Source organism: Doryrhamphus excisus, chromosome 10, assembly GCF_030265055.1.
Source record: "Doryrhamphus excisus isolate RoL2022-K1 chromosome 10, RoL_Dexc_1.0, whole genome shotgun sequence".
Taxonomy (NCBI): domain Eukaryota; kingdom Metazoa; phylum Chordata; class Actinopteri; order Syngnathiformes; family Syngnathidae; genus Doryrhamphus; species Doryrhamphus excisus.
The window spans coordinates 8,930,130-8,954,793 of NC_080475.1; the positions used below are offsets into that span (position 1 = coordinate 8,930,130).

The 24,664-nt window shown below is 38.3% G+C and overlaps 3 protein-coding genes and 1 non-coding gene across 5 annotated transcripts; 3 read left to right on the top strand and 1 right to left on the bottom strand.

Annotated features, from left to right (window-relative positions):
* Nucleotides 1-14,141: 14,141 nt before the first annotated feature.
* On the top strand, nt 14,142-19,836 carry LOC131136650 (FK506-binding protein-like). 2 transcript variants are annotated; one of them, XM_058083763.1, is made up of 4 exons: nt 14,142-14,261; nt 15,263-15,428; nt 15,508-15,779; nt 16,781-19,836. In XM_058083763.1, exons 2-4 carry the CDS (start codon nt 15,293-15,295, stop codon nt 17,423-17,425), a joined length of 1,053 nt encoding a protein of 350 aa, XP_057939746.1. In that variant the 5' UTR covers nt 14,142-14,261; nt 15,263-15,292; the 3' UTR covers nt 17,426-19,836. The 2 variants fall into 2 exon arrangements, with proteins under 2 accessions (XP_057939746.1, XP_057939747.1); XM_058083764.1 differs by lacking the exon at nt 14,142-14,261 and adding an exon at nt 14,755-15,054.
* LOC131136657 (3-beta-hydroxysteroid-Delta(8),Delta(7)-isomerase-like) lies at nt 18,972-21,169 on the bottom strand. Its single transcript, XM_058083794.1, has 5 exons — nt 21,063-21,169; nt 20,650-20,944; nt 19,518-19,554; nt 19,307-19,437; nt 18,972-19,226 (listed from the first exon to the last, which is right to left on the bottom strand). Exons 2-5 carry the CDS (start codon nt 20,939-20,941, stop codon nt 19,012-19,014), a joined length of 675 nt encoding a protein of 224 aa, XP_057939777.1. The 5' UTR covers nt 20,942-20,944; nt 21,063-21,169; the 3' UTR covers nt 18,972-19,011.
* Nucleotides 21,170-21,659: 490 nt separating this feature from the next.
* trnae-uuc (transfer RNA glutamic acid (anticodon UUC)) lies at nt 21,660-21,731 on the top strand. The gene has a single exon. It is a non-coding gene; the product is annotated as a tRNA-Glu (tRNA).
* Nucleotides 21,732-22,283: 552 nt separating this feature from the next.
* LOC131136658 (coiled-coil domain-containing protein 115-like) lies at nt 22,284-24,144 on the top strand. The gene is made up of 5 exons (XM_058083795.1): nt 22,284-22,502; nt 22,948-23,051; nt 23,144-23,253; nt 23,412-23,603; nt 23,736-24,144. The coding sequence occupies exons 1-5, from the start codon at nt 22,362-22,364 to the stop codon at nt 23,852-23,854; spliced, it is 666 nt and encodes a 221-aa protein (XP_057939778.1). The 5' UTR covers nt 22,284-22,361; the 3' UTR covers nt 23,855-24,144.
* Nucleotides 24,145-24,664: the final 520 nt, after the last annotated feature.

Sequence of the window (24,664 nt, forward strand, 5' to 3'; positions counted from 1 at the left end):
TGAAATGCTATGCTAACGCTAACATAGTCCTAGCATAGAAGTGTTTCAAATGTACTTCTTCCCTGAGATCATTTTTAAAAGATTCTGAAATTTTCTGGGGAGTTGTGTTCTTATGCTTTCAATGTCAGTGAGGTCAAAGCTGGCTCATCTTGTGCGTTTCTCCGAGGCCAGGAGGCATGTCTGAAGCCCTGTGAATATTTTGCTAGGCTTCAATTTCCTGCTATGTTAAATCTCGGAGAAAGCAATCTGTCTTGATTTGAGGCTGGGTGGGATAGGCAGTACTTCAATAACTTATTGTGTTGGTAGACCATAGTGAACGATGGTTGTGCAACACTCAAGTGTGACTGACAAGTCGGCTCTTTGCAGAACCTCCAAGGTTGTCATTTGCTTCTGATTCCCGTAAATGAATGGAAGTGGGAATGTTCAAGCGGCTTGTTTTCTGGAGACCGTCCAAATCTCACGGCCATACAAGAGGAATGCGATTACAGGCTAGGACTACATTAAAAAGCCATAGCATTTCAGTATGTGGGTTGGCTCATACGGACGGAACGAACGTGAACATGAGTGAACGGACTGACTCCACGCGGCTGACCGAATGAAAGAAATGAACGAAATGACCGAAATGAACGAAATTAACAAAAAGACCGAAATCAACGAAATGACCGAAATCAACCAAATGAACCAAATGAACCAAATGAACGGATCTTTTTACTGAATGAACCGGAATTATCCGAGCTCATGCTAACCGGACTAGCGGGTTTGCTACAACGGACGGAACGAACGTGAACATGAGTGAACGGACTGACTCGACACAGCTGACCGGGTCTATGCACGGGGGGGGGGATCACAACGACCAATTGACCAAAATGAACGAAATGACCGAAATGAAAGAAATGAACGAAATGAACGAAATGAACGAAATGAACAAAAAGACCGAAATGAACCAAATGAACCAAATGACCGAAATGAACCAAATGAACCAAATGAACCAAATGAACGGATCTTTTTACTGAATGAACCGGAATGATCCGAGCTAATGCTAACTGGCCTAGCGGGTTGGCTAAAACGGACAGAACGAACGTGAACATGAGTGAACGGACTGACTCGCAACGGCTGACCGAATGAACGAAATGAACAAAATGAGCAGAATGAACGGATCTTTTTACTGAATTAACGGGAATTATTCGAGCTAATGCTAACCGGACTAGCGGGTTGGCTTCAACGGACGGAATGAACGTGAACATGAGTGAACGGACTGACTCCACACGGCTGACCGAATGAACGAAATGACCAAAATGAACGAAATAAACGAAATGACTGAAATGAACAAAATGAACAGATCTTTTTACCTAATGAACCGGAATGATCCGAGCTAATGCTAACCGGACTAGCGGGTTGGCTACAACGGACGGAACGAACGTGAACATGAGTGAACGGACTGACTCGCAACGGCTGACCGAATGAACGAAATGACCGAAATGAAAGAAATTAACGAAATGAACGAAATGACCCAAATGACCAAAATGAACGAAATAAACGAAATAAACGAAATGAACGGATCTTTATACTGAATGAACCGGAATGATCCAAGCTAATGCTAACCCGACTAACGGGTTGGGTACAACGGACGGAATGAACGTGAACATGAGTGAACGGACTGACTCGACGTGGCTGACAGAAAATGAACAAAATGAACGAAATGACCAAAATGAACGAAATGACCCAAATTAACAAAATGAACGGATCTTTTGACTGAATTAACAGGAATGATCCGGGCTAATGTTTCTCGATGAAAGACCATTTTAAAGTTCAATAAGACTTAACAGACTTGAACAGAGTTTGACATTTTTCAAATTAAAAGGAGAACTGTTCTTGCTGAAAACCCGCATATTTGACACCATCCTTTAAGTATTGTTGTGTTGTGGCCAGTTGAAACGCCCCAGCAAAGTCTGGCATGTCCTTGGCTGCAGGTGAGCTCCTTTCCTGGACTGTCAAGAGTGAAATGTTGCCCATGTGTTTGCTTGCTGACTTTCTTTTGACTTGTGATAGACGGTCCATCTTTGGGAATCTGACTAACATACCCTAGAAAGACGTGGATGAAGGTAGGCATGACATCACTCATGGGACTCATTTTTTGAAGTCTATGTGATCTCAAGAGCAGAATATTTTCCTGGTTTTTGCACCCGTTCAACCGAGGCAACTTGCACGGGCTCCCGGTTCATTTCAAATTTGACTTCAAATTTGACTTGTTGTTGTGACTCAATGGTTCGCAATTTTTGTTATTTTTGGTCTCAACAGCACCGTGTTCAGTACCACAAGCAGTTTTCCAACTGACTTCATATCACCAGCCAAACCAGCCGAAGCAAACAAAAAAATAATAATATATACGTAACACTATCAGTGACTGATGCACAACTGTGCCGGCTGTCTTGTGAAATGCACCGTGTTCATTATGAAACAACTTTAGGATTGCAAGATGTGTAATATTTTTGCACACTTATGTCAGCCATACATACATGCGGGATGCTCGATGCCGACGTTGTGCGACTGTGCAAGTGTGTAATGGTTTTATTTCATTTGAACATGCATCAGATTCCAATTGAGTGCATCCCATAATCAGTTCCCAGTTCCACATGTCCAAAAGGAGTAGGAAGAAGCAAAGCTTATTAAATCCTACCCCTCCGTCTGGTACTTTTACAATCAGTAACTGTTACATTTGTTCACTTCCTGCTTTCCTAATATAATTTAAGTTGTTTTTTTTTTGTTTTTTAATTGTAATTTTGTAATTTTATCCTAATTAATTGTAATTTTTATCCTAATAAAAATTAGGATATTAGAAAATTGGAATATTAGAAATTAAAATTAAAATTAAAATTAAAATTAAAATTAAAATTAAAATTAAAATTAAAATTAAAATTAAAATTAAAATTAAAATTAAAATTAAAATTAAAATTAAAATTAAAATTAAAATTAAAAAATAATTTTTTAATTGTTATTTTTATCCTGATAAAAATTTGGATATTAGAATATAAAATTTAAATTTAAATTTAAATTTAAATTTAAATTTAAATTTAAATTTAAATTTAAATTTAAATTTAAATTAATAAAAAATGTATATAAATAATTTTAATTTTCTAATATTCTAATATCCTAATTTTTATTAGGATAAAAAATTAGAATTAAAAAAACAAACAAAAAAAACTGAAATTACTACGGTACCCATTATGTAATCAAATTACAATTGAGTGCATCCCATAATCAGTTCCCAGTTCCACATGTCCAAAAGGAGTAGGAAGAAGCAAAGCTTATTAAATCCTACCCCTCCATATAGCTCCTATCATGTTGTTTTTTTTTTTCTTGGGAAGGCGGCTTATTTCACTTATTTAGACATTTGTTTTATTTGTTTTTGACTTAATATCCAATTCGCTTTTCAACACAACGGACTTGACTTTGCTTTGCTTTGCCGGCGTCAGCTGAAAGTGAAAATGAAAAGTAAACTAAGGGAAGAAGAAGAGGAGCCGCAAATGGGAACCAGATAATGCGAGATGTCAGTTGTGTTGTAGATTTATACTTTACCCGCTCCCATGAGATCCGCCACACATACGCTCTCTCGGAGCGGAACAAAAGAATACTGAGAGATTAGCAAAGCGGGGGGGGGGGGGGGGGGGTGACAACAATGAGAACGGCAACACCAGACCTGGTCGTCTGTAAGGATCCCTGTGTATGTACATCTGCCTTCCTTATGTTATAATGGGTGGGCTGCCCTTTTTTGACTTTGGCCTCTTATGGCCTCTTATTGTTTTGCCTTGTGTGCGGAGTACCGCTGATTACATTGTGTTGATGCCTGTGACACACGTTCATAAAACAATCAACAAGACCGCAAACTTGCAGCCAAGTTTGCTGAAATTGAGCCCACTGATTGATTGATTGATTGATGGATGCGACATGAAAAATATCCCGTGTGTCATTTTAGCCTTTTATACATAATATGGTGGTATTCATATTTATTCTAGCAGCTTATCAGCAGCATCCATGTGGAATACTGATACAGCCTGACAGATGTTCTTTCTCTGGCTTGAAGACAGCTTTGCGGAGAACACAGCATGGAAGCACCAACAGAGAAGAGGCTGACAGACAACTGAGGTGCGAACTGTGTTCCATGACTTGTCAGGACAGATACTGTAATTAGTAATTAATGCGCTGACTCCATTTACACACCAAAAGTCAATTCATCACTTTAGTTCCTTCCACATGAAATGTCAATTTTTAGACATTTTTAGAGTGGTGACCTTGATCCTATCAAAAATTTAAAACTATTTGGACTATGGAATAATGACCCATTTTCATTTTATTTATTTATTTTTTTTAATAAAAGTGCACAGCCTAATTTGAACAGAATTGCACTTTACATGGTTGCACGGTGGTCGAGTGGTTAGCGCACATGGTCTCACAGCTAGGAGACCCGAGTTCAATTCCATCCTCGGCATGCATGTTCTCCCCGTGCATGTGTGGATTTTCCACAAAAAAACATGCTAGGCTAATTAGCAACTCCAAATTGTCCATAGGTATGAATGTGAGTGTGAATGGTTGTTTGTCTATATGTGCCCTGTGATTGGCTGGCCACCAGTCCGGGGGTGTATCCCGCCTCTCGCCCCGAAAAAAGCTGGGATAGGCTCCAGCACCCCCGCGACCCTTGTGAGGAAAAGCAGTAGAAAATGAATGAATGAATGAGTTCTCCTCCTATTTTGTGTGGAAGTGGTAACTTCTTGGATACTTATTTTGTCTTTCCCCACCTTCGGCCATCTCTGTGTGGAGTTTGTGTGTTTTTTTTTCCGGGTACTCCGGTTTCCTCCCACATTCCACAAAAAATATGCTAGGTTAATTAGCAACTCCAAATTGTCCATAGGTATGAATGTGAGTGTGAATGGTTGTTTGTCTATATGTGCCCTGTGATTGGCTGGCCACCAGTCCGGGGTGGACCACGCCTCTCGCCCGAATAAGACAGCTGGGATAGGCTCCAGCAGTAGAAAATGAATGAATGAATGAGTTCTCCTATTTTGTGTGGAAGTGGTAACTTTTTGGCTACTTATTTTGTCTTTCCCCACCCTCGGACATTTCTGTGTGGAGTTTGCATGTTTTCCCCGTGCATGTGTGTTTTTTTTTCCGGGTACTCCGGTTTCCTCCCACATTCCACAAAAAACATGCTAGGCTAATTAGCAACTCCAAATTGTCCATAGGTATGAATGTGAGTGTGAATGGTTGTTTGTCTAGTATATGTGCCCTGTGATTGGCTGGCCACCAGTCCGGGGTGGACCACGCCTCTCGCCCGAATAAGACAGCTGGGATAGGCTCCAGCACCTACTGCTTTTTGTGAGGAAAAGCAGTAGAAAATGAATGAATGAATGAGTTCTCCTATTTTGTGTGGAAGTGGTAACTTTTTGGCTACTTATTTTGTCTTTCCCCACCCTCGGACATTTCTGTGTGGAGTTTGCATGTTTTCCCCGTGCATGTGTGTTTTTTTTCCGGGTACTCCAGTTTCCTCCCACATTCCACAAAAAACATGCTAGGCTAATTAGCAACTCCAAATTGTCCATAGGTATGAATGTGAGTGTGAATGGTTGTTTGTCTATATGTGCCCTGTGATTGGCTGGCCACCAGTCCGGGGTGGACCACGCCTCTCGCCCGAATAAGACAGCTGGGATAGGCTCCAGCACCTACTGCTTTTTGTGAGGAAAAGCAGTAGAAAATGAATGAATGAATGAGTTCTCCTATTTTGTGTGGAAGTGGTAACTTTTTGGCTACTTATTTTGTCTTTCCCCACCCTCGGACATTTCTGTTCTCTACTTACGAGCTGTCAATGTGATGACCGTGGCATTTTATTACAGTTATTATGGTATTTATTACCTATTGTGTAAAACTATGCTAGGAACAACATCAAATCAAACGCACTAAATCAGTGAAGTCAGGAAAAAGTCAGGAAATAAATGTATGAAATAAGTATTAACCAAATAACCCTCACTGGGATCTTCACAGAGTAAATTAAACAGACTATTTACTGCAGAGGTGCAGAATCTGGAAGCTCTAGAAAGCTTTCTGTGCTCGTTATTGTGTGTAGCTGCTCTATAGGAGTCTGGAACTCAATCCAAAGTGCCAAAAATTAGCAAAATAGGTTCGCTTTACGAATGTAGACATTTTTGGACTTTTTTTTTGAGGGTTTTATAGTCTAAATACGTGAGTCTGTTGTTAGCTGATTTATGCTAACTGTGTTTTGGTGTTTTTTTCTGTTTTCTGGCCCCTAAAAGGTTCCGCAGAGGCTTATTAATTTCCAAAAAGTAAACAAATTAACAGAATTTTACACAAAGCATCATCCAGATTACAGTTTTTGCTCATCTTTAGCAAAAATTGGCATTCAGGAACACAAAGCTTCTGTTTCCTTCTGCTCGATGTCAACACTACAAGAGTCGGAAGAGCCAGATCGTTGCGAACGACCCATCAGTATTAGGTGTGAGTGTTTGAGGAGAAGCGTATCCAGATGTGCGTTAGCTTGCATGCGTGTGGACGACCTAATGGCCCACTGTGTGATTACACAACGAGCAAGGCACCGGAAAAGAAAGAACACATGAAAGCCGTGTCTAAAGTACCAAGTCCTGCCGTCTCACAGGAAGACCCCATTACTGCGTGTGCTACGATAAAAACTGTCCCCTGATCTGCCCGGTGGCACTGATCGCCATCTCCTCCCCTCAATGGATTCTTACTCAGGCTGTGCGGGTCCGACTGCTTAAGTGGCCCCCAGAGAAACAACATAATGGAGTTAAGGACCAGGTTTATGCTCCAAATAAAACTAATTTACTGTGACTTCATGCAAGATGCCCCGTGTTGCTGGTGGGCACAGACATATTAACTCTCTTCATTAAGTCTGTCCACTAATGATGTGTGTGATCCAAAGAAAAAGCAAATCAAGCCAATTTATATGGTCAGGAACCAATCATGAGGGATGATATAACTCACAACAAGCCTGTCTACCCATTTGAATTCATTACGCAATATAATAGATATAATATACATAATAGAACACAAAACTCATCACACAGCAATTTAACACTCAAAGGGTATACCCAATAAATATACAAACATGTACCAATTTGAGTTTAAATTTAAAAAAATGCATTTTGTCTGACATTTTGAGGACAACTAGCATAGAAAAGATGGTGCCGCAATGCTGTCTTTGTCCATCAGAGGGAGCCAGGGGAGTCCGAATCCCAGAGGGAGGCTGACGTCAATGCAACGCCCCAATGAATGTGTTCCTCAGATGCAATGCATAATGGCAAAAATGTTATCGTGCTGTTTTTGTTTTTGTTTTTTCAATTTTCAAATTTGTATTTGTACATGTTTGTATATTTCTCAGATGTACCTTTTGAGTGTTAAGTTGCTGTGTGATGAGTTTAGTTCGATATTGTTATACTGTTACTGTTCGAATCCAATTCAAATTTGGAGATAAAAATGAAGAAAAAAAACATAGTTTGTCAGTAAATAATGCTTGTAGACCCAGACCCGAGCTCCAGTGGACCCCAAGTAAATTGAGTTTGAGACCCCTGGTTTAGACAATTAGTAGTAGTTGTGAAGAGATTAGCCATAAATTAGTAAACCAATGTACCAATTTGAGTTTAAATTTAAAAAAATGCATTTTGTCTGACATTTTGAGGACAACTAGCATAGAAAAGATGGTGCCGCAATGCTGTCTTTGTCCATCAGAGGGAGCCAGGGGAGTCCGAATCCCAGAGGGAGGCTGACGTCAATGCAACGCCCCAATGAATGTGTTCCTCAGATGCAATGCATAATGGCAAAAATGTTTTGTATTTGTACATGTTTGTATATTTCTCAGATGTACCTTTTGAGTGTTAAGTTGCTGTGTGATGAGTTTAGTTTAGTTTGATATTGTTTTACTGTTACTGTTCGAATCCAATTCAAATTTGGAGATAAAAATAAAGAAAAAAAAACATAGTTTGTCAGTAAATAATGCTTGTAGACCCAGACCCGAGCTCCAGTGGACCCCAAGTAAATTGAGTTTGAGACCCCTGATTTAGACAATTAGTTGTAGTTGTGAAGAGATTAGCCATAAATTAGTAAACCAATGTACCAATTTGAGTTTACATTTTAAAAAATGCATTTTGTCTGACATTTTGAGGACAACTAGCATAGAAAAGATGGTGCCGCAATGCTGTCTTTGCCCATCAGAGGGAGCCAGGGGAGTCCGAATCCCAGAGGGAGGCTGACGTCAATGCAACGCCCCAATGAATGTGTTCCTCAGATGCAATGCATAATGGCAAAAATGTTATCGTGCTGTTTTTGTTTTTGTTTTTTCAATTTTCAAATTTGTATTTGTACATGTTTGTATATTTCTCAGATGTATCTTTTGAGTGTTAAGTTGCTGTGTGATGAGTTTAGTTCGATATTGTTATACTGTTACTGTTCAAATCCAATTCAAATTTGGAGATAAAATTGAAGAAAAAAAAAACATAGTTTGTCAGTAAATAATGCTTGTAGACCCAGACCCGAGCTCCAGTGGCCCCCAAGTAAATTGAGTTTGAGACCCCTGATTTAGACAATTAGTTGTAGTTGTGAAGAGATTAGCCATAAATTAGTAAACCAATGTACCAATTTGAGTTTACATTTTAAAAAATGCATTTTGTCTGACATTTTGAGGACAACTAGCATAGAAAAGATGGTGCCGCAATGCTGTCTTTGTCCATCAGAGGGAGCCAGGGGAGTCCGTATCCCAGAGGGAGGCTGACGTCAATGCAACGCCCCAATGAATGTGTTCCTCAGATGCAATGCATAATGGCAAAAATGTTATCGTGCTGTTTTTTTTTTTTTTTCAATTTTCAAATTTGTATTTGTACATGTTTGTATATTTCTCAGATGTATCTTCTGAGTGTTAAGTTGCTGTGTGATGAGTTTAGTTTAGTTCGATATTGTTATACTGTTACTGTTCGAATCAAATTCAAATTTAGAGATAAAAATGAAGAAAAAAAAACATAGTTTGTCAGTAAATAATGCTTGTAGACCCAGACCCGAGCTCCAGTGGCCCCCAAGTAAATTGAGTTTGAGACCCCTGATTTAGACAATTAGTTGTAGTTGTGAAGAGATTAGCCATAAATTAGTAAACCAATGTACCAATTTGAGTTTACATTTAAAAAAATGCATTTTGTCTGACATTTTGAGGACAACTAGCATAGAAAAGATGGTGCCGCAATGCTGTCTTTGTCCATCAGAGGGAGCCAGGGGAGTCCGAATCCCAGAGGGAGGCTGACGTCAATGCAACGCCCCAATGAATGTGTTCCTCAGATGCAATGCATAATGGCAAAAATGTTATCGTGCTGTTTTTTTTTTTTTTTCAATTTTCAAATTTGTATTTGTACATGTTTGTATATTTCTCAGATGTATCTTTTGAGTGTTAAGTTGCTGTGTGATGAGTTTAGTTTAGTTCGATATTGTTATACTGTTACTGTTCGAATCCAATTCAAATTTGGAGATAAAAATGAAGAAAAAAAAACATAGTTTGTCAGTAAATAATGCTTGTAGACCCAGACCCGAGCTCCAGTGGACCCCAAGTAAATTGAGTTTGAGACCCCTGATTTAGACAATTAGTTGTAGTTGTGAAGAGATTAGCCATAAATTAGTAAACCAATGTACCAATTTGAGTTTACATTTTAAAAAATGCATTTTGTCTGACATTTTGAGGACAACAAGCATAGAAAAGATGGTGCCGCAATGCTGTCTTTGCCCATCAGAGGGAGCCAGGGGAGTCCGAATCCCAGAGGGAGGCTGACGTCAATGCAACGCCCCAATGAATGTGTTCCTCAGATGCAATGCATAATGGCAAAAATGTTTTGTATTTGTACATGTTTGTATATTTCTCAGATGTATCTTTTGAGTGTTAAGTTGCTGTGTGATGAGTTTAGTTTAGTTTGATATTGTTATACTGTTACTGTTCGAATCCAATTCAAATTTGGAGATAAAAATGAAGAAAAAAAAACATAGTTTGTCAGTAAATAATGCTTGTAGACCCAGACCCGAGCTCCAGTGGCCCCCAAGTAAATTGAGTTTGAGACCCCTGGTTTAGACAATTAGTTGTAGTTGTGAAGAGATTAGCCATAAATTAGTAAACCAATGTACCAATTTGAGTTTACATTTTAAAAAATGCATTTTGTCTGACATTTTGAGGACAACTAGCATAGAAAAGATGGTGCCGCAATGCTGTCTTTGCCCATCAGAGGGAGCCAGGGGAGCCCGAATCCCAGAGGGAGGCTGACGTCAATGCAACGCCCCAATGAATGTGTTCCTCAGATGCAATGCATAATGGCAAAAATGTTTTGTATTTGTACATGTTTGTATATTTCTCAGATGTATCTTTTGAGTGTTAAGTTGCTGTGTGATGAGTTTAGTTTAGTTTGATATTGTTTTACTGTTACTGTTCGAATCCAATTCAAATTTGGAGATAAAAATGAAGAAAAAAAACAGTTTGTCAGTAAATAATGCTTGTAGACCCAGACCCGAGCTCCAGTGGCCCCCAAGTAAATTGAGTTTGAGACCCCTGATTTAGACAATTAGTTGTAGTTGTGAAGAGATTAGCCATAAATTAGTAAACCAATGTACCAATTTGAGTTTACATTTTAAAAAATGCATTTTGTCTGACATTTTGAGGACAACTAGCATAGAAAAGATGGTGCCGCAATGCTGTCTTTGCCCATCAGAGGGAGCCAGGGGAGTCCGAATCCCAGAGGGAGGCTGACGTCAATGCAACGCCCCAATGAATGTGTTCCTCAGATGCAATGCATAATGGCAAAAATGTTTTGTATTTGTACATGTTTGTATATTTCTCAGATGTATCTTTTGAGTGTTAAGTTGCTGTGTGATGAGTTTAGTTTAGTTTGATATTGTTTTACTGTTACTGTTCGAATCCAATTCAAATTTGGAGATAAAAATGAAGAAAAAAAACATAGTTTGTCAGTAAATAATGCTTGTAGACCCAGACCCGAGCTCCAGTGGCCCCCAAGTAAATTGAGTTTGAGACCCCTGATTTAGACAATTAGTTGGAGTTGTGAAGAGATTAGCCATAAATTAGTAAACCAATGTACCAATTTGAGTTTACATTTTAAAAAATGCATTTTGTCTGACATTTTGAGGACAACTAGCATAGAAAAGATGGTGCCGCAATGCTGTCTTTGCCCATCAGAGGGAGCCAGGGGAGTCCGAATCCCAGAGGGAGGCTGACGTCAATGCAACGCCCCAATGAATGTGTTCCTCAGATGCAATGCATAATGGCAAAAATGTTTTGTATTTGTACATGTTTGTATATTTCTCAGATGTATCTTTTGAGTGTTAAGTTGCTGTGTGATGAGTTTAGTTTAGTTTGATATTGTTTTACTGTTACTGTTCGAATCCAATTCAAATTTGGAGATAAAAATGAAGAAAAAAAAACATAGTTTGTCAGTAAATAATGCTTGTAGACCCAGACCCGAGCTCCAGTGGACCCCAAGTAAATTGAGTTTGAGACCCCTGGTTTAGACAATTAGTTGTAGTTGTGAAGAGATTAGCCATAAATTAGTAAACCAATGTACCAATTTGAGTTTACATTTTAAAAAATGCATTTTGTCTGACATTTTGAGGACAACAAGCATAGAAAAGATGGTGCCGCAATGCTGTCTTTGCCCATCAGAGGGAGCCAGGGGAGTCCGAATCCCAGAGGGAGGCTGACGTCAATGCAACGCCCCAATGAATGTGTTCCTCAGATGCAATGCATAATGGCAAAAATGTTATCGTGCTGTTTTGTTTTGTTTTTTTCAATTTTCAAATTTGTATTTGTACATGTTTGTATATTTCTCAGATGTACCTTTTGAGTGTTAAGTTGCTGTGTGATGAGTTTAGTTTAGTTCGATATTGTTATACTGTTACTGTTCGAATCCAATTCAAATTTGGAGATAAAAATGAAGAAAAAAAAACATAGTTTGTCAGTAAATAATGCTTGTAGACCCAGACCCGAGCTCCAGTGGACCCCAAGTAAATTGAGTTTGAGACCCCTGATTTAGACAATTAGTTGTAGTTGTGAAGAGATTAGCCATAAATTAGTAAACCAATGTACCAATTTGAGTTTACATTTTAAAAAATGCATTTTGTCTGACATTTTGAGGACAACTAGCATAGAAAAGATGGTGCCGCAATGCTGTCTTTGCCCATCAGAGGGAGCCAGGGGAGTCCGAATCCCAGAGGGAGGCTGATGTCATTGCAACACCCCAATGAATGTGTTCCTCAGATGCAATGCATAATGGCAAAAATGTTTTGTATTTGTACATGTTTGTATATTTCTCAGATGTATCTTTTGAGTGTTAAGTTGCTGTGTGATGAGTTTAGTTTAGTTTGATATTGTTTTACTGTTACTGTTCGAATCCAATTCAAATTTGGAGATAAAAATGAAGAAAAAAAAACATAGTTTGTCAGTAAATAATGCTTGTAGACCCAGACCCGAGCTCCAGTGGACCCCAAGTAAATTGAGTTTGAGACCCCTGATTTAGACAATTAGTTGTAGTTGTGAAGAGATTAGCCATAAATTAGTAAACCAATGTACCAATTTGAGTTTACATTTTAAAAAATGCATTTTGTCTGACATTTTGAGGACAACTAGCATAGAAAAGATGGTGCCGCAATGCTGTCTTTGCCCATCAGAGGGAGCCAGGGGAGTCCGAATCCCAGAGGGAGGCTGACGTCAATGCAACGCCCCAATGAATGTGTTCCTCAGATGCAATGCATAATGGCAAAAATGTTTTGTATTTGTACATGTTTGTATATTTCTCAGATGTATCTTTTGAGTGTTAAGTTGCTGTGTGATGAGTTTAGTTTAGTTTGATATTGTTATACTGTTACTGTTCGAATCCAATTCAAATTTGGAGATAAAAATGAAGAAAAAAAAACATAGTTTGTCAGTAAATAATGCTTGTAGACCCAGACCCGAGTTTGAGACCCCTGATTTAGACAATTAGTAGTAGTTGTGAAGAGATTAGCCATAAATTAGTAAACCATAGGGTTCACAGTTTAAGAAAAAATACAGTGTAATTCATGGCATTTCTAATACTGATATGTAATATTTATACTTTACTTTATACTTTATTTGGAAGCAACTGGCAGTCTGTTGTCTGTTTCTCAGGGACTAAATGGTTAAGGTGTACGACACACACACACACACACAACCAGTGGCGTTCACTGATGCATAAACACCATGTAGCGTAGGACAATCTGTTTATGAGTGTGTCTCGGCTTGGCCAGAGTTTGCACCATGTGTGTGTGTGTGTGTGTGTGTGTGTGCGTTAGAAAGTGCGATAGACTGATTACAGACGAGCTAAGTGATGCTTTCATGAACAAACTAGCCTAGTCTGAATTTGTTTTTTTTTTATTAAGGAAGTATATTATCATTGCTTGATTTATTGACTTATAAAATAGCAAGCATGTGAATGACTTTGCCGTACCAAAATTGATTGATTGATTGTTTGTACGTGCCACATGTACAAACACACACACACACACACACACACACACCTGAGATGTCTGATAGACCTAATAGTTTCCAGTGCTCAGAAGATAAAGACCTAACTCATACTGACAGCACAGATTAACACACAGGCCTTAAACATGAGTGGTCCCGGTCAAAGGTCAATAAACACTCACACACACACACACAAACACATACGCACACACAAGGGTAGTGTGTGTGTCGCTATGGATACTCTGTAAACTGATTTCAGTTCTGTGTTGTCTTGTATTTGGTATCCAAATATTTATTTAATTTGTCCAGGTACCTAAAACAGACACTACTACTATAATGTTCTTCATCTAAGGTGTGGAACACACGAGTTTAATTTGTTTTGGTTGTGTGGGCTTTGAAACTTAATTAAGAAATTTAATTGCAACTTTTCTCTGTTTCATTCTCTGGTCCACCTTTTCCCTAAAGTGTACAATTTCCCACTCATTCTGGTGTTTGTCGCCATCTGCTGGATAAAAAATAGCAGTACACTTATGATTTGTCCAAGCGGAACTGCAGTCGAATCCCCAACCTCTAGATGGCAGTATTTTGCAGTATAACAGTCACCGTGAAAACCAGCGAGGGAGAAGTAACAACAACAGAAGAAGATCAGATGTATATGGTTGATAAGCTAGCTAGCTAGCTAGCTAGCTAACTAATTAGCTAACGAATTCGTCCGTTGGATGAGGTAAGATATTCCTTAATTATAGATTGTTTCTAAATCCGGGTTCTGCATCCTAAAAGTGCGTATTTGTAGGCTTCGTGACGTCAATTTGCTGCGCGAAGGCTGTCGGAATTTAGAAAGTCCAAATGTGCCGACAAATGTGTCCTCCATTGAGAAGAAGCCTGCATTGAAATTATCCTTCGTGGCTCATCATATCCCGAATTCTTCCTTTAATTCTTTTTTTTAAAAAGTCAACATTGCTGGTAAAAGCGGAGAGAATCAAAGCTGAGCGTATTGATGAATGAATGTTATATGTGTACATCACGTACATGTTTTATTGGCAAATTCTGTCGACTTTTATGGATGTAAAACTTAAAAACATATGTGTCGCTGCTGATAAGTGTTGCAGAATTAAAGTTTGTTTGTTTCTTTCGGCTTTTTCCTGATTACGGAGTCGCCACAGCGGATCTTCGTAGCCAAAATGTAATAACCAAATAAAGGAGTTATTAATATTACTACTGCTTAATATATCAGATTTAGCTGTGAGCTGGAGATAAATCCGTAGAATGATAACATTTCTTCTTTCTTTTGTAAAACCTAATTTAAAAAACGAATAACTGTTACTGTCGCAGACATTTTGTTATGACGTCAGGGTAAACATGAGACCACGTGACACAACCAGGAAGTGTGAGGAAAGCTAGACCGTCTGAATTCACAAGGCTGGTTAAAGTCTAGCCTTCGTAGACCGGGTGGGCTACTGGATTCGTAGGATGCAGTGCACGGATTCTAACACAGGCACTCAACACTTTTTAACGAGGTACAATTTTTTTTAATTTGTTGATTAATTCTATTTAATTTACTGCGGATAAAGCCAATACTTTCGTTCCAATACTGTCTCCAGACTTGCTACACTTAGCATTGAACAAGCAACAAAAAAGGAATTATTTTATATAAAAAACTTTGACTAATATATACAATGTTTATGTAATATCCATGGTACTTTTTCTATGACTTTCCTTCTTTAGAGTCTGTGCCGGCCTCTCCTAACTGAAGATATGGATTCAGTTAATGGTGATCATGATGACGGTGAGACCACCTCTTGGGTGACGGTGTGTCCCAGAGGCCTCTGGACGGTCCAGAAGAAGCTAACCCATTCTGGAAGTCAACACATTTATTCTAACAACGGAGAAGGTACCCATATGATATTCTTGCGGTTTGATTTCTTCCTGTTACGCTCCATTTTCACCTTTCGTGTTGGTGTCTCTTCTAGTGTTGTCATCTGGCGACAAACCAAGATTGGGTTCCGTGTGCCACGTCCGCGTGAACCTCAAAACCAACATGGATGATGCAGGAACATTTGGAAAACGATCTGAGACCAGCCAAGGACACCGACTTGATGCTCCAGGAGCAAAGTGTCCAAGGTGTCGGGACTCTGTGCTGCAGGTCCCACTGGGTGACTGGACCACACTACGACTCGGGGAGGGTCATTGTGATGTCACAGAATCCTGTTTGGAGGGGATGAGCGCTGGGGAGACATGTGAGGTACGGATATTGGGAAAAAAAAAACATTCCTATGCTGCACTGTAATCACCAAGCGACCAATGTTTGGCACATCATGGCAGAGGAAGTCGGGATCGAACATCGTACATTCATGTATACCAGGGGTCTCGAACTCAATTTACCTGGGGGCCACCGGAGCTAGGTTCTGGGTGAAGCCGGGCCACATCAGGTTATAAATGTTTTTCAGTACTTTGGTTCCGGTTTTCCACACAAAAATATCTGATAAAACATTCCACTGTTCTCAAATATCTTAATTTTTATTTTTCTATACAAAATAAGATTTAAAAAAAATAAATAAACAAATTAAGAATAAAGACAATTAATCAATCAGTAATAAATAAGTAAAATAATAATAAAACGGCAAATAATAAAAACGTAAGAAACCACATACACTTGGTAGAGAAATTATTTTTTTCAGATTCAAATGTACAGTATTTACAGTTATTTAACCTTTAACATGAACATTAATGAAACTTAATAATTTGACCCAATTAGCAAGTTAGCATCGTACTCGGTTCCGTCTGGGAGCAGCGTCGTAACTTTAACAACACGTTTTAATGAGATGCTTTATCTTGACGTGTATTTTCCGTTTTATTCCAAATCATTTCCTGCATTTATTTGTACCCGGCGTCATAAGCCTTTAGCTTCATTGCTAATCCAAAGCAAAACAGGGTAGGGTAACAGTATGGGCGGGGCAAAATCATGTTAATTGTGTCCGGTGTGCACACAGCTTTAAACTTTGGTATCAAGGTGGGGGGCCTCAAACTAGCATCTTGCGGGCCGCATTTGGCCAACGGGCCGCGAGTTTGAGACCCATGATTTATACAATGTTAAGCATTTCACCGACTTAGTAGCTCAAACAAGAAAAACAGCATCAGTAATTTTCATCATCAACTGTCATGAAGTTTAACTGTCATAAAACATTTCACGTACAACGTGAGAAGGCACCATCGTCGTTCTGATCATCGTGTTGTGCTTCTCAGATACGTCTCACTCCGGTAAAAGGAGCGGATATTTCAAACTCTCAGCCTGTGCAGGAAATATGTGCCACAGTGGAGCTCCGAGCTTTCACATCAGGAAAGGAGTCCTGGGAGATGTCGCCTGGTGAAAAATGGCAGTGGGTGAGGTCCCACAAGGACAGAGGCGGGGAGAGATTCAGAAGTGGAGACGTGTGGGGAGCGGCGGACAGCTACAGTCGAGCCCTCAAGCTCGTCATCGCTCTCCGCGGATGCGAGGTGGATAGAGAAGAGCGAGACGTAGAAGAACAAAGAGTCACGTACACTGAAGACGAAACGCGCTCTCCGACCGTTAACCAACTCCAAAGTCTAAAAGCCGAACTTCACTCCAACTTGTCGTTGTGTCAGCTCAAACTCAAACAGCCAGAGCGGGCCAAGGAAAGCGCTGCTAAGGCTACGCGGCTGGAACCGGGCGGGGCCAAAGCGTGGTACCGACTCGGACAAGCCTGCCAGATGGTGAACGAGCTTGAGGAGGCCCGAGTGGCGTTCAGAGAACTGCTGAAGCTGCAGCCAGAATCCGCTGCCGCTGTGAAGGCGCTTAAAGAAATAGCAAGTAAAGAGAAGCAGACAAACGCAGAGTTTGGAAAGAGGCTAAGTAAAATGTTTAGCTAACGATTATCGAGCAGAAATGAGCCATTTGGAAGACAGGATATAAAACTTCATTTTGAGTAGAATTAAAATCGGTTCATACTTTTTCAATAAAACTATATATCTCAAAATGTATATTAACAGTGCATGTTACTAATAGTACTTTGCACTTGACTAGTATTACAATATGCAAGAATGACAAATCATATTGTAGTTACTAAAATGTTTATTTCGGTATCAATCAACAATGATACTGACCCATCCATCCATTTCTATGCTGCTGGAGCCTATCCCAGCTATAGACAAACAACCATTCACACTCACATTCATACCTATGGGAAATTTGGAGTCGCCAATTAACCTAGCATGTTTTTTTTTTTAATGTAGGAGGAAACTGGAGTACCCAGAGAAAACCGATTCACGCATAGGGAGAACATGCAAATTCCACACACAGATAATTTATTTTATTATATTTATATAATATTATATATTATATAATATTTATATTAATATTATATAATATATAATTAATATTCATTCATTCATTTTCTACCGCTTTTTCCTCATGAGGGTCGCGGGGGGTGCTGGAGCCTATCCCAGCTGTCTTCGGGCGAGAAGACTGGTGGCCAGCCAATCACAGGGCACATATAGACAAACAACCATTCACACTCGCATTCATACCTATGGACAATTTGGAGTCGCTAATTAACCTAGCATGTTTTTTGTGGAATGTGGGAGGAAACCGGAGTACCCGGAAAAAAAAAACACACAAACTCCACACAGAAATGTCCGAGGGTGGGGAAAGACAAAATAAGTAGCCAAAAAGTTACCACTTCCACACAAAATAGGAGAACTCATTCATTCATTCATTCATTTTCTACTGCTTTTCCTCACAAAAAGCAGTAGGTGCTGGAGCCTATCCCAGCTGTCTTATTCGGGCGAGAGGCGTGGTCCAATCACATGGCACATATAGACAAACAACCATTCACACTCACATTCATACCTATGGACAATTTGGAGTCGCTAATTAACCTAGCATGTTTTTTGTGGAATGTGGGAGGAAACCGGAGTACCCGGAAAAAAAAAAACACACAAACTCCACACAGAAATGTCCGAGGGTGGGGAAAGACAAAATAAGTAGCCAAAAAGTTACCACTTCCACACAAAATAGGAGAACTCATTCATTCATTCATTCATTTTCTACTGCTTTTCCTCACAAAAAGCAGTAGGTGCTGGAGCCTATCCCAGCTGTCTTATTCGGGCGAGAGGCGTGGTCCAATCACATGGCACATATAGACAAACAACCATTCACACTCACATTCATACCTATGGACAATTTGGAGTCGCTAATTAACCTAGCATGTTTTTGGAATGTGGGAGGAAACCGGAGAAAACCCACGCATGCACGGGGAGAACATGCAAACTCCACACAGAGATGTGCCGAGGGTGGGAATTGAACCCTGGTCTCCTAGCTGTGAGGTCTGCGCGCTAACCTATAATTAATATTATATAATATAATTATATTGTGAAATAATTAATTAATTATTTTATAATTATAATTAATCCAGTCTCTTGTATAGCATCAGTGTGTCCTTTAATCACATGTCCTCCTAATGTTTCTTCTGCTTTTTAATCCCATCTGTATGTCTCTGAGCCGCTGTCACTTGTCTCCATGCGTCCACGATGAGCGCCAGCGGTATAATTATCCACAAAAAGTTCAGAAACACAAAGTAGAACCAGAAGTAGACGGGGTGTCCGAGCTCGCTGTGAGAGTAGCCTTCTCTGTGCTCTATGAAGAAATACAGCACCGCTCCGTACAGCTGACCTGGAATCGGATTACGGTGCGTATTAATACGTTGTTGCAATATAATGTAAACAATTCACCACAAATTGCACCATTCTTACCAAGTGAAAGTACGAGCTGCAAGACGTATCTGTAGGGCTTGTTAGTTAAGAAGGCAAACACGGCCCAAAAGCTGAACGGTCCCCATAGCCATGCAGTCACAGTCTCCATACAAATTGTGAAATTATCACCTCTAGACACAAAAGAAACATTCTTAGAACACAATTTAGCAATCATTCCAGCTATATTAGAACTGCGTGTAAATATACTCACATTACATATCGACTGTCGCCTTTGGAGTACTCTTTCCCTGAGAGAGAGAGGTGAAATAGATAATGATAGTAGTGAAATTGAATGTGCATGAGTGACAAGTGAACCGCATTTTTACCACCAATTTGTTTTGGTTGTATACAGTGTAGAAAATCCTATCTTACAGTCAGTAATTTGCCGGAAATAGCAACATGCAATGCCATTGTGGAACATTTTTTTAACCATATTTTAAGTCAGTGCTGCCATATGTTCGGTTGAAGTTATTTCTTCCCATTATGCTCATGGGCCTGAGATGTTTTTTTCAGCAGCCCCAAAAAAGCTTGTTCGCATGTAGTATGTACTGGAAATGACATTTTCCTCCCTGAAATTGTGCATGTCACTTGTTTCATGAAACATCTGTAATTTTTTTATTAATTATGTTTAATTATTATTATTATTATTTATTTATTTAATTTTAATTTAATTTAATTTAATTTTAATTTTAATTTTAATTTTAATTTAATTTAATTTAATTTAATTTAATTTAATTTTAATTTTAATTTTAATTTTAATTTAATTTTAATAATTTATATTTTAAATTTAATTTAAATTTAATTTAAAATGAAATTGTGCATGTCACTTGTTTCATGAAACATCTGTAATTTTTTTATTATTTATGTTTAATTATTATTATTATTATTTATTTTTTAAATTTAATTTAAATAATTTAATTTTAATTTTTAATTTAATTTAATTTTAATTTTAATTTAATTTTAATAATTTATATTTTAAATTTAATTTTAATTTAATTTTAATAATTTATATTTTAAATTTAATTTAAATTTAATTTAAATTTAATTTAAATTTAATTTAAATTTAAAATGAAATTGTGCATGTCACTTGTTTCATGAAACATCTGTAATTTTTTTATTATTTATGTTTAATTATTATTATTATTATTTATTTTTTAATGTAATTTAAATAATTTAATTTTAATTTAATTTAATTTAATTTTAATTTTAATTTTAATTTTAATTTTAATTTTAATTTTAATTTTAATTTTAATTTTAATTTTAATTTTAATAATTTATATTTTAAATTTAATTTAAATTTAATTTAATTTAAATTTAATTAATTTTTATCTGACAATACTCACACAATTGTGACAGAAAGCTCTGGTCTCCCGGAATGACATCATGGTAGAGTGAGAACCAGCCCTCAATGACACTGTGGATGAAACCACAAACAGCAAACCAGCACACAGCCAGACGTCTCCATGCCCCCAGCCGACCAGTGATCATCCAAGTCACTAGAAGAAAGACTCCGGACACGGAAAAGAGAAACGCCAGGATCTCTGCCATGGATCGATCATTGGCCACATAGGAAGGGATCACAAGATCCCTGGGCCAGTAGGGGTGCAGAGATCTGGATGCTGAGCTAGCGTCCATCGCCTATAGCAAAAATACATTGAGATTGCATCTGGATTATAACTTCATAAAGTACAAATTTGACTTTTGAGGTCATCAGCAAATTAGGATTTGCATAATTACAATGTGCATATTTTCTTACCAGTGATAAACAGCAAAATCCTCAATTTAAGATCTCATAAAGAAACTGTAACTACTATAAAACAACTGCTGGCCGCAGACGTAATATATTAACATGTGGAAAAAATCTCCAACACGGAACTCGCATGGTTTGACCAATCAGACTGTTCCATTTTTTCAGCCGCCCCGCACGTGATTTTGTACAGTCTCGATGATTGGCTCATTCTCTCGGAACATGTACGTCACGATAAAACGTGCCAATGAAAATTAATGTTTCAGCACAACCCACCACCAAGGACTCAATTGATTGGACTGTAGTTGAACCACAAATGCACGGAACTGTAATACCATTTGGCGCAGAACGCCCGCCATGATGGTGAGCAAAAGAGGTTTTTGGGGTGAGCCTTCCTCATACTTCCTGGTTGTGTCACGTGGTCTCGTGGTGTTTATCATGGCGTCCTTACAGAATGACATCTGCCTCCAATCGCGACAGTAATATAACTAAAGTGAAGGCGATTTATCTCCAGTTCACGATGAATGCCCTTAGAATGGCAGGTGCATTCTCACGTTATATAATTTATATATTATATAGTTTTAGCGAGTTGCCTAGCAGCACAGGTCCCATATGGTCTAGCGGTTAGGATTCCTGGTTTTCACCCAGGCGGCCCGGGTTCGACTCCCGGTATGGGAACTACTTGTTTTTCAACAGTGATTGTTAATTTTGTTAAATTACCATTCTACTAAGGCGACTTGCTTGCAGTTCCTACCAAAACAAGTATATATGTGACCGTTAATTGCACCGTAAAATCTGTAAGTAAAACCTAAAAAACTTATTTCGGATTATTTTTATGTCAATACGTTTTTAATGGGTTTTTACAAGTTGCTCATTAAGATGACAACAAGAAAAATAATTTACTTTGTAACATAATCCATTTAAATTGTTTCAAATACTTGTTAGTCCGTTTAAATGTCTATTTTATTAACGAAAACATTTGCATGCCCTCGGGGTGAAAAATACATTTAATGTATTTATAATACAGTTCAATGGAGAAACATTCATGTTAATTTTGTGTTATAATTTCCTTTTTATTTTTCATCATGACAAATGAGCTGCAACCGGAATTTGAGGTGCTGACCTGGGCTAAGACCTATAGGGGGCAGCAATACGCTGTCTAGTCGTCTAGTTTCCCGGAAATGAAAAAGACGAAGAAGAACCACACTCGGTCACGTGATATAACATCACATGACCTTTTGCGGAAGTTCTTAACACTGCGATAATCAGTCATCTCTCCGAGGACATTATCGCCTTTGTTAAAACAAAATGAAAGAGAACATTAAAAAAGAAGACATGTCTGGAGAAGATGAATGTTCTCTGTTGCTGGATGAAAAACTGCTGACTTTAATGGACCAACTGGAATTACTGGAAGAAAAACGAGCTCGATTGAATACACTCATCGAGCAGGTACGCTATCTATAGCTATAGTCTGAATACATTGTTTTATTTTGTTAATATGTACAATTTCCGTAATGTCTTCGTAAGCTAAATTCATTCATATGCCGTGTAAATGTAGTATAAATGAATGAAATAGTATTACAATTCATTATGTGTCCATTTTGCGTTTACGTAGCCACAAGTTTCGCATAGTTGGGTAAACAATTTGTCGTAGGGGTGCAAATAAAAAATGTGTGGTTACTGTACATTAGCTACTCACATTGAGAGAGTTATAAAATATAAAATATAAACCCCTATAAAAATATGTACCTTGCCGATTTGTGCGCATGCGCTAACATCAGCGTTAGGCATGAAATCAGTACCCTAACCGTAACAGGTCAGTTTTCTGAATTAGCTCAGGACTGTGAAACTTTAGGAATTACCGATGTTGTGTTTCTATCACTTTTCTCCGCAGGGATGGTTTTCCATTTCCAAGGCGCGGTATTCCATGGGAAACAAACAAGTGTCAGCTCTTCAGTATGCAAGTGAGATGGAGTCGCTGGTTTGTGTCCATGTAAAGTGAGTCATTTGACCCGATTCACTGTTAATTCCATGGATTACTTTGACGTTGACGTTGGTATTGGTAATGATGTGAAATCATGTGTACACAGATCACTCAACAATGACAATATTGAGTTCTGCACCGTAAGAGAGTCACCGAATTATCATACTGAGTGCAAGAACGAGAAATCTATTGAAGACGTTGGTCCACAAGACGAAGGTGGGTATGTGTTATGGAAAAAAAGTCATCCTAACTAAGAAAGAGTGCCTGAAATAAAGAACTTGAGCAGTTAATGATACCATTGCAAAGGGATCAGACACACGTCTACCACAGTACTTAACTATTCGTATTAGTACTGACTCCTTTATTTCTTACAGGCATCAGAAGAAGAATAAAAACAAAAAAAGATAGCAGTGAAACAGAGTCAGTTGAAGAATTAAAGGGTAATAAAAAGCCTGAAGACATTCCAGCTCCAAAAAGTAAACAGAATCTTCAACAAAATCCGCTTAAATGGTTTGGAATTTTGGTGCCACAATCCCTGAAGCAAGCCCAGTCATCATTCAACCAAGGTGCCGTGTTCGATTTCTGAATAGCGGTTGTCTTATTAGAATTTATATTGTAGCAGAAATCACATCGCATATTTTTTTGCATGGTTACTTATTATTAATTAAACAATTTTATTGTTTCTCCTTTTTTTATAGTAATAGAGCTGACTGCTGAGATTGCAAATCTTCAGGTTGCAATTTTAAACACCAGACAGGAGTTGAAGGACCACATTCCGGAGAAGGTTTCAGCATTCCCGTTGGAAAACACCACATAACAATGGATGCTAACAGCTGTATTTTTAAGGATACGGGTGCTAACTAAACAAAAACACACACACAAAAATCCTAAAGAAATACTGAACGTCAAATTTGATACAATCTTGGAAATATGAGTCATTATTTTATTTTAAAAATAATATACAGTTAGCAATCCCAAAGTTGTGAGCAACGACCTGTCCCACTTTGTTTAACGGTCCTGAACACACCATTGTGCATGTGCTAACCTTCACCAATGCTGCACATATAAACTACTGTACTGTATTTTTTTACAGTTTTTTTTCCTATTAATATTTATTCTCAAATGCTGATACTATGTGGGAATACATAAAGGTAAGGTTTGATGATGTTAATGAGTACTAATGTGCATATTGTGTGCACATTAAACAGCAACCTTATAACCAGGCTCGATCTGGTGGGTCTGTTTTGATTTTGTGGTTTTAATTTAATTGTTGTTAATGTTACAAATTTAAATGATAAATAATGTACAAATTATTGGTTAATAATGGGGACCGCTGGTACCCTCAGTCTGGATGTTTTCCCCTGTACATGCGTTTCTTTTGCTGGTAGGGAATCAGGAACTCCCGTACGAGCCATTGCTAGCAAGTAAACAGAGGAGCAGAGATCTTCTCACGCCCATATAAGGAAGCCCGCCCCTTTGTGACATCACAAAGGGGCAGTTTTACCACGCCTTTTGAAACCGGAGTGTTTTGAGCCATTCTAAACTTCGTAAACCTCTTTATTTAAAACTTTGGCGTCGTTTAACATGAGAATACAACATTCTAAATTACATTTGTAGGTCAGAAAAG

Bases quoted from the DNA above. Each gene is read 5' to 3' on its own strand.
- LOC131136650 (XM_058083763.1), top strand. From the start codon at position 15,293: ATGGATTCAGTTAATGGTGATCATGATGACGGTGAGACCACCTCTTGG. The intron at 15,429-15,507 runs GTACCCATATGA...TGTCTCTTCTAG, and splicing joins TTATTCTAACAACGGAGAAG to TGTTGTCATCTGGCGACAAA. The intron at 15,780-16,780 runs GTACGGATATTG...TGTGCTTCTCAG, and splicing joins GCGCTGGGGAGACATGTGAG to ATACGTCTCACTCCGGTAAA.
- LOC131136657 (XM_058083794.1), bottom strand. From the start codon at position 20,941: ATGGACGCTAGCTCAGCATCCAGATCTCTGCACCCCTACTGGCCCAGG. The intron at 19,438-19,517 runs GTGAGTATATTT...TTTTGTGTCTAG, and splicing joins GGCGACAGTCGATATGTAAT to AGGTGATAATTTCACAATTT. The intron at 19,227-19,306 runs GTAAGAATGGTG...ATCCGATTCCAG, and splicing joins GCAGCTCGTACTTTCACTTG to GTCAGCTGTACGGAGCGGTG.
- LOC131136658 (XM_058083795.1), top strand. From the start codon at position 22,362: ATGAAAGAGAACATTAAAAAAGAAGACATGTCTGGAGAAGATGAATGT. The intron at 22,503-22,947 runs GTACGCTATCTA...TTTTCTCCGCAG, and splicing joins TGAATACACTCATCGAGCAG to GGATGGTTTTCCATTTCCAA. The intron at 23,604-23,735 runs GTGCCGTGTTCG...CTTTTTTTATAG, and splicing joins CCAGTCATCATTCAACCAAG to TAATAGAGCTGACTGCTGAG.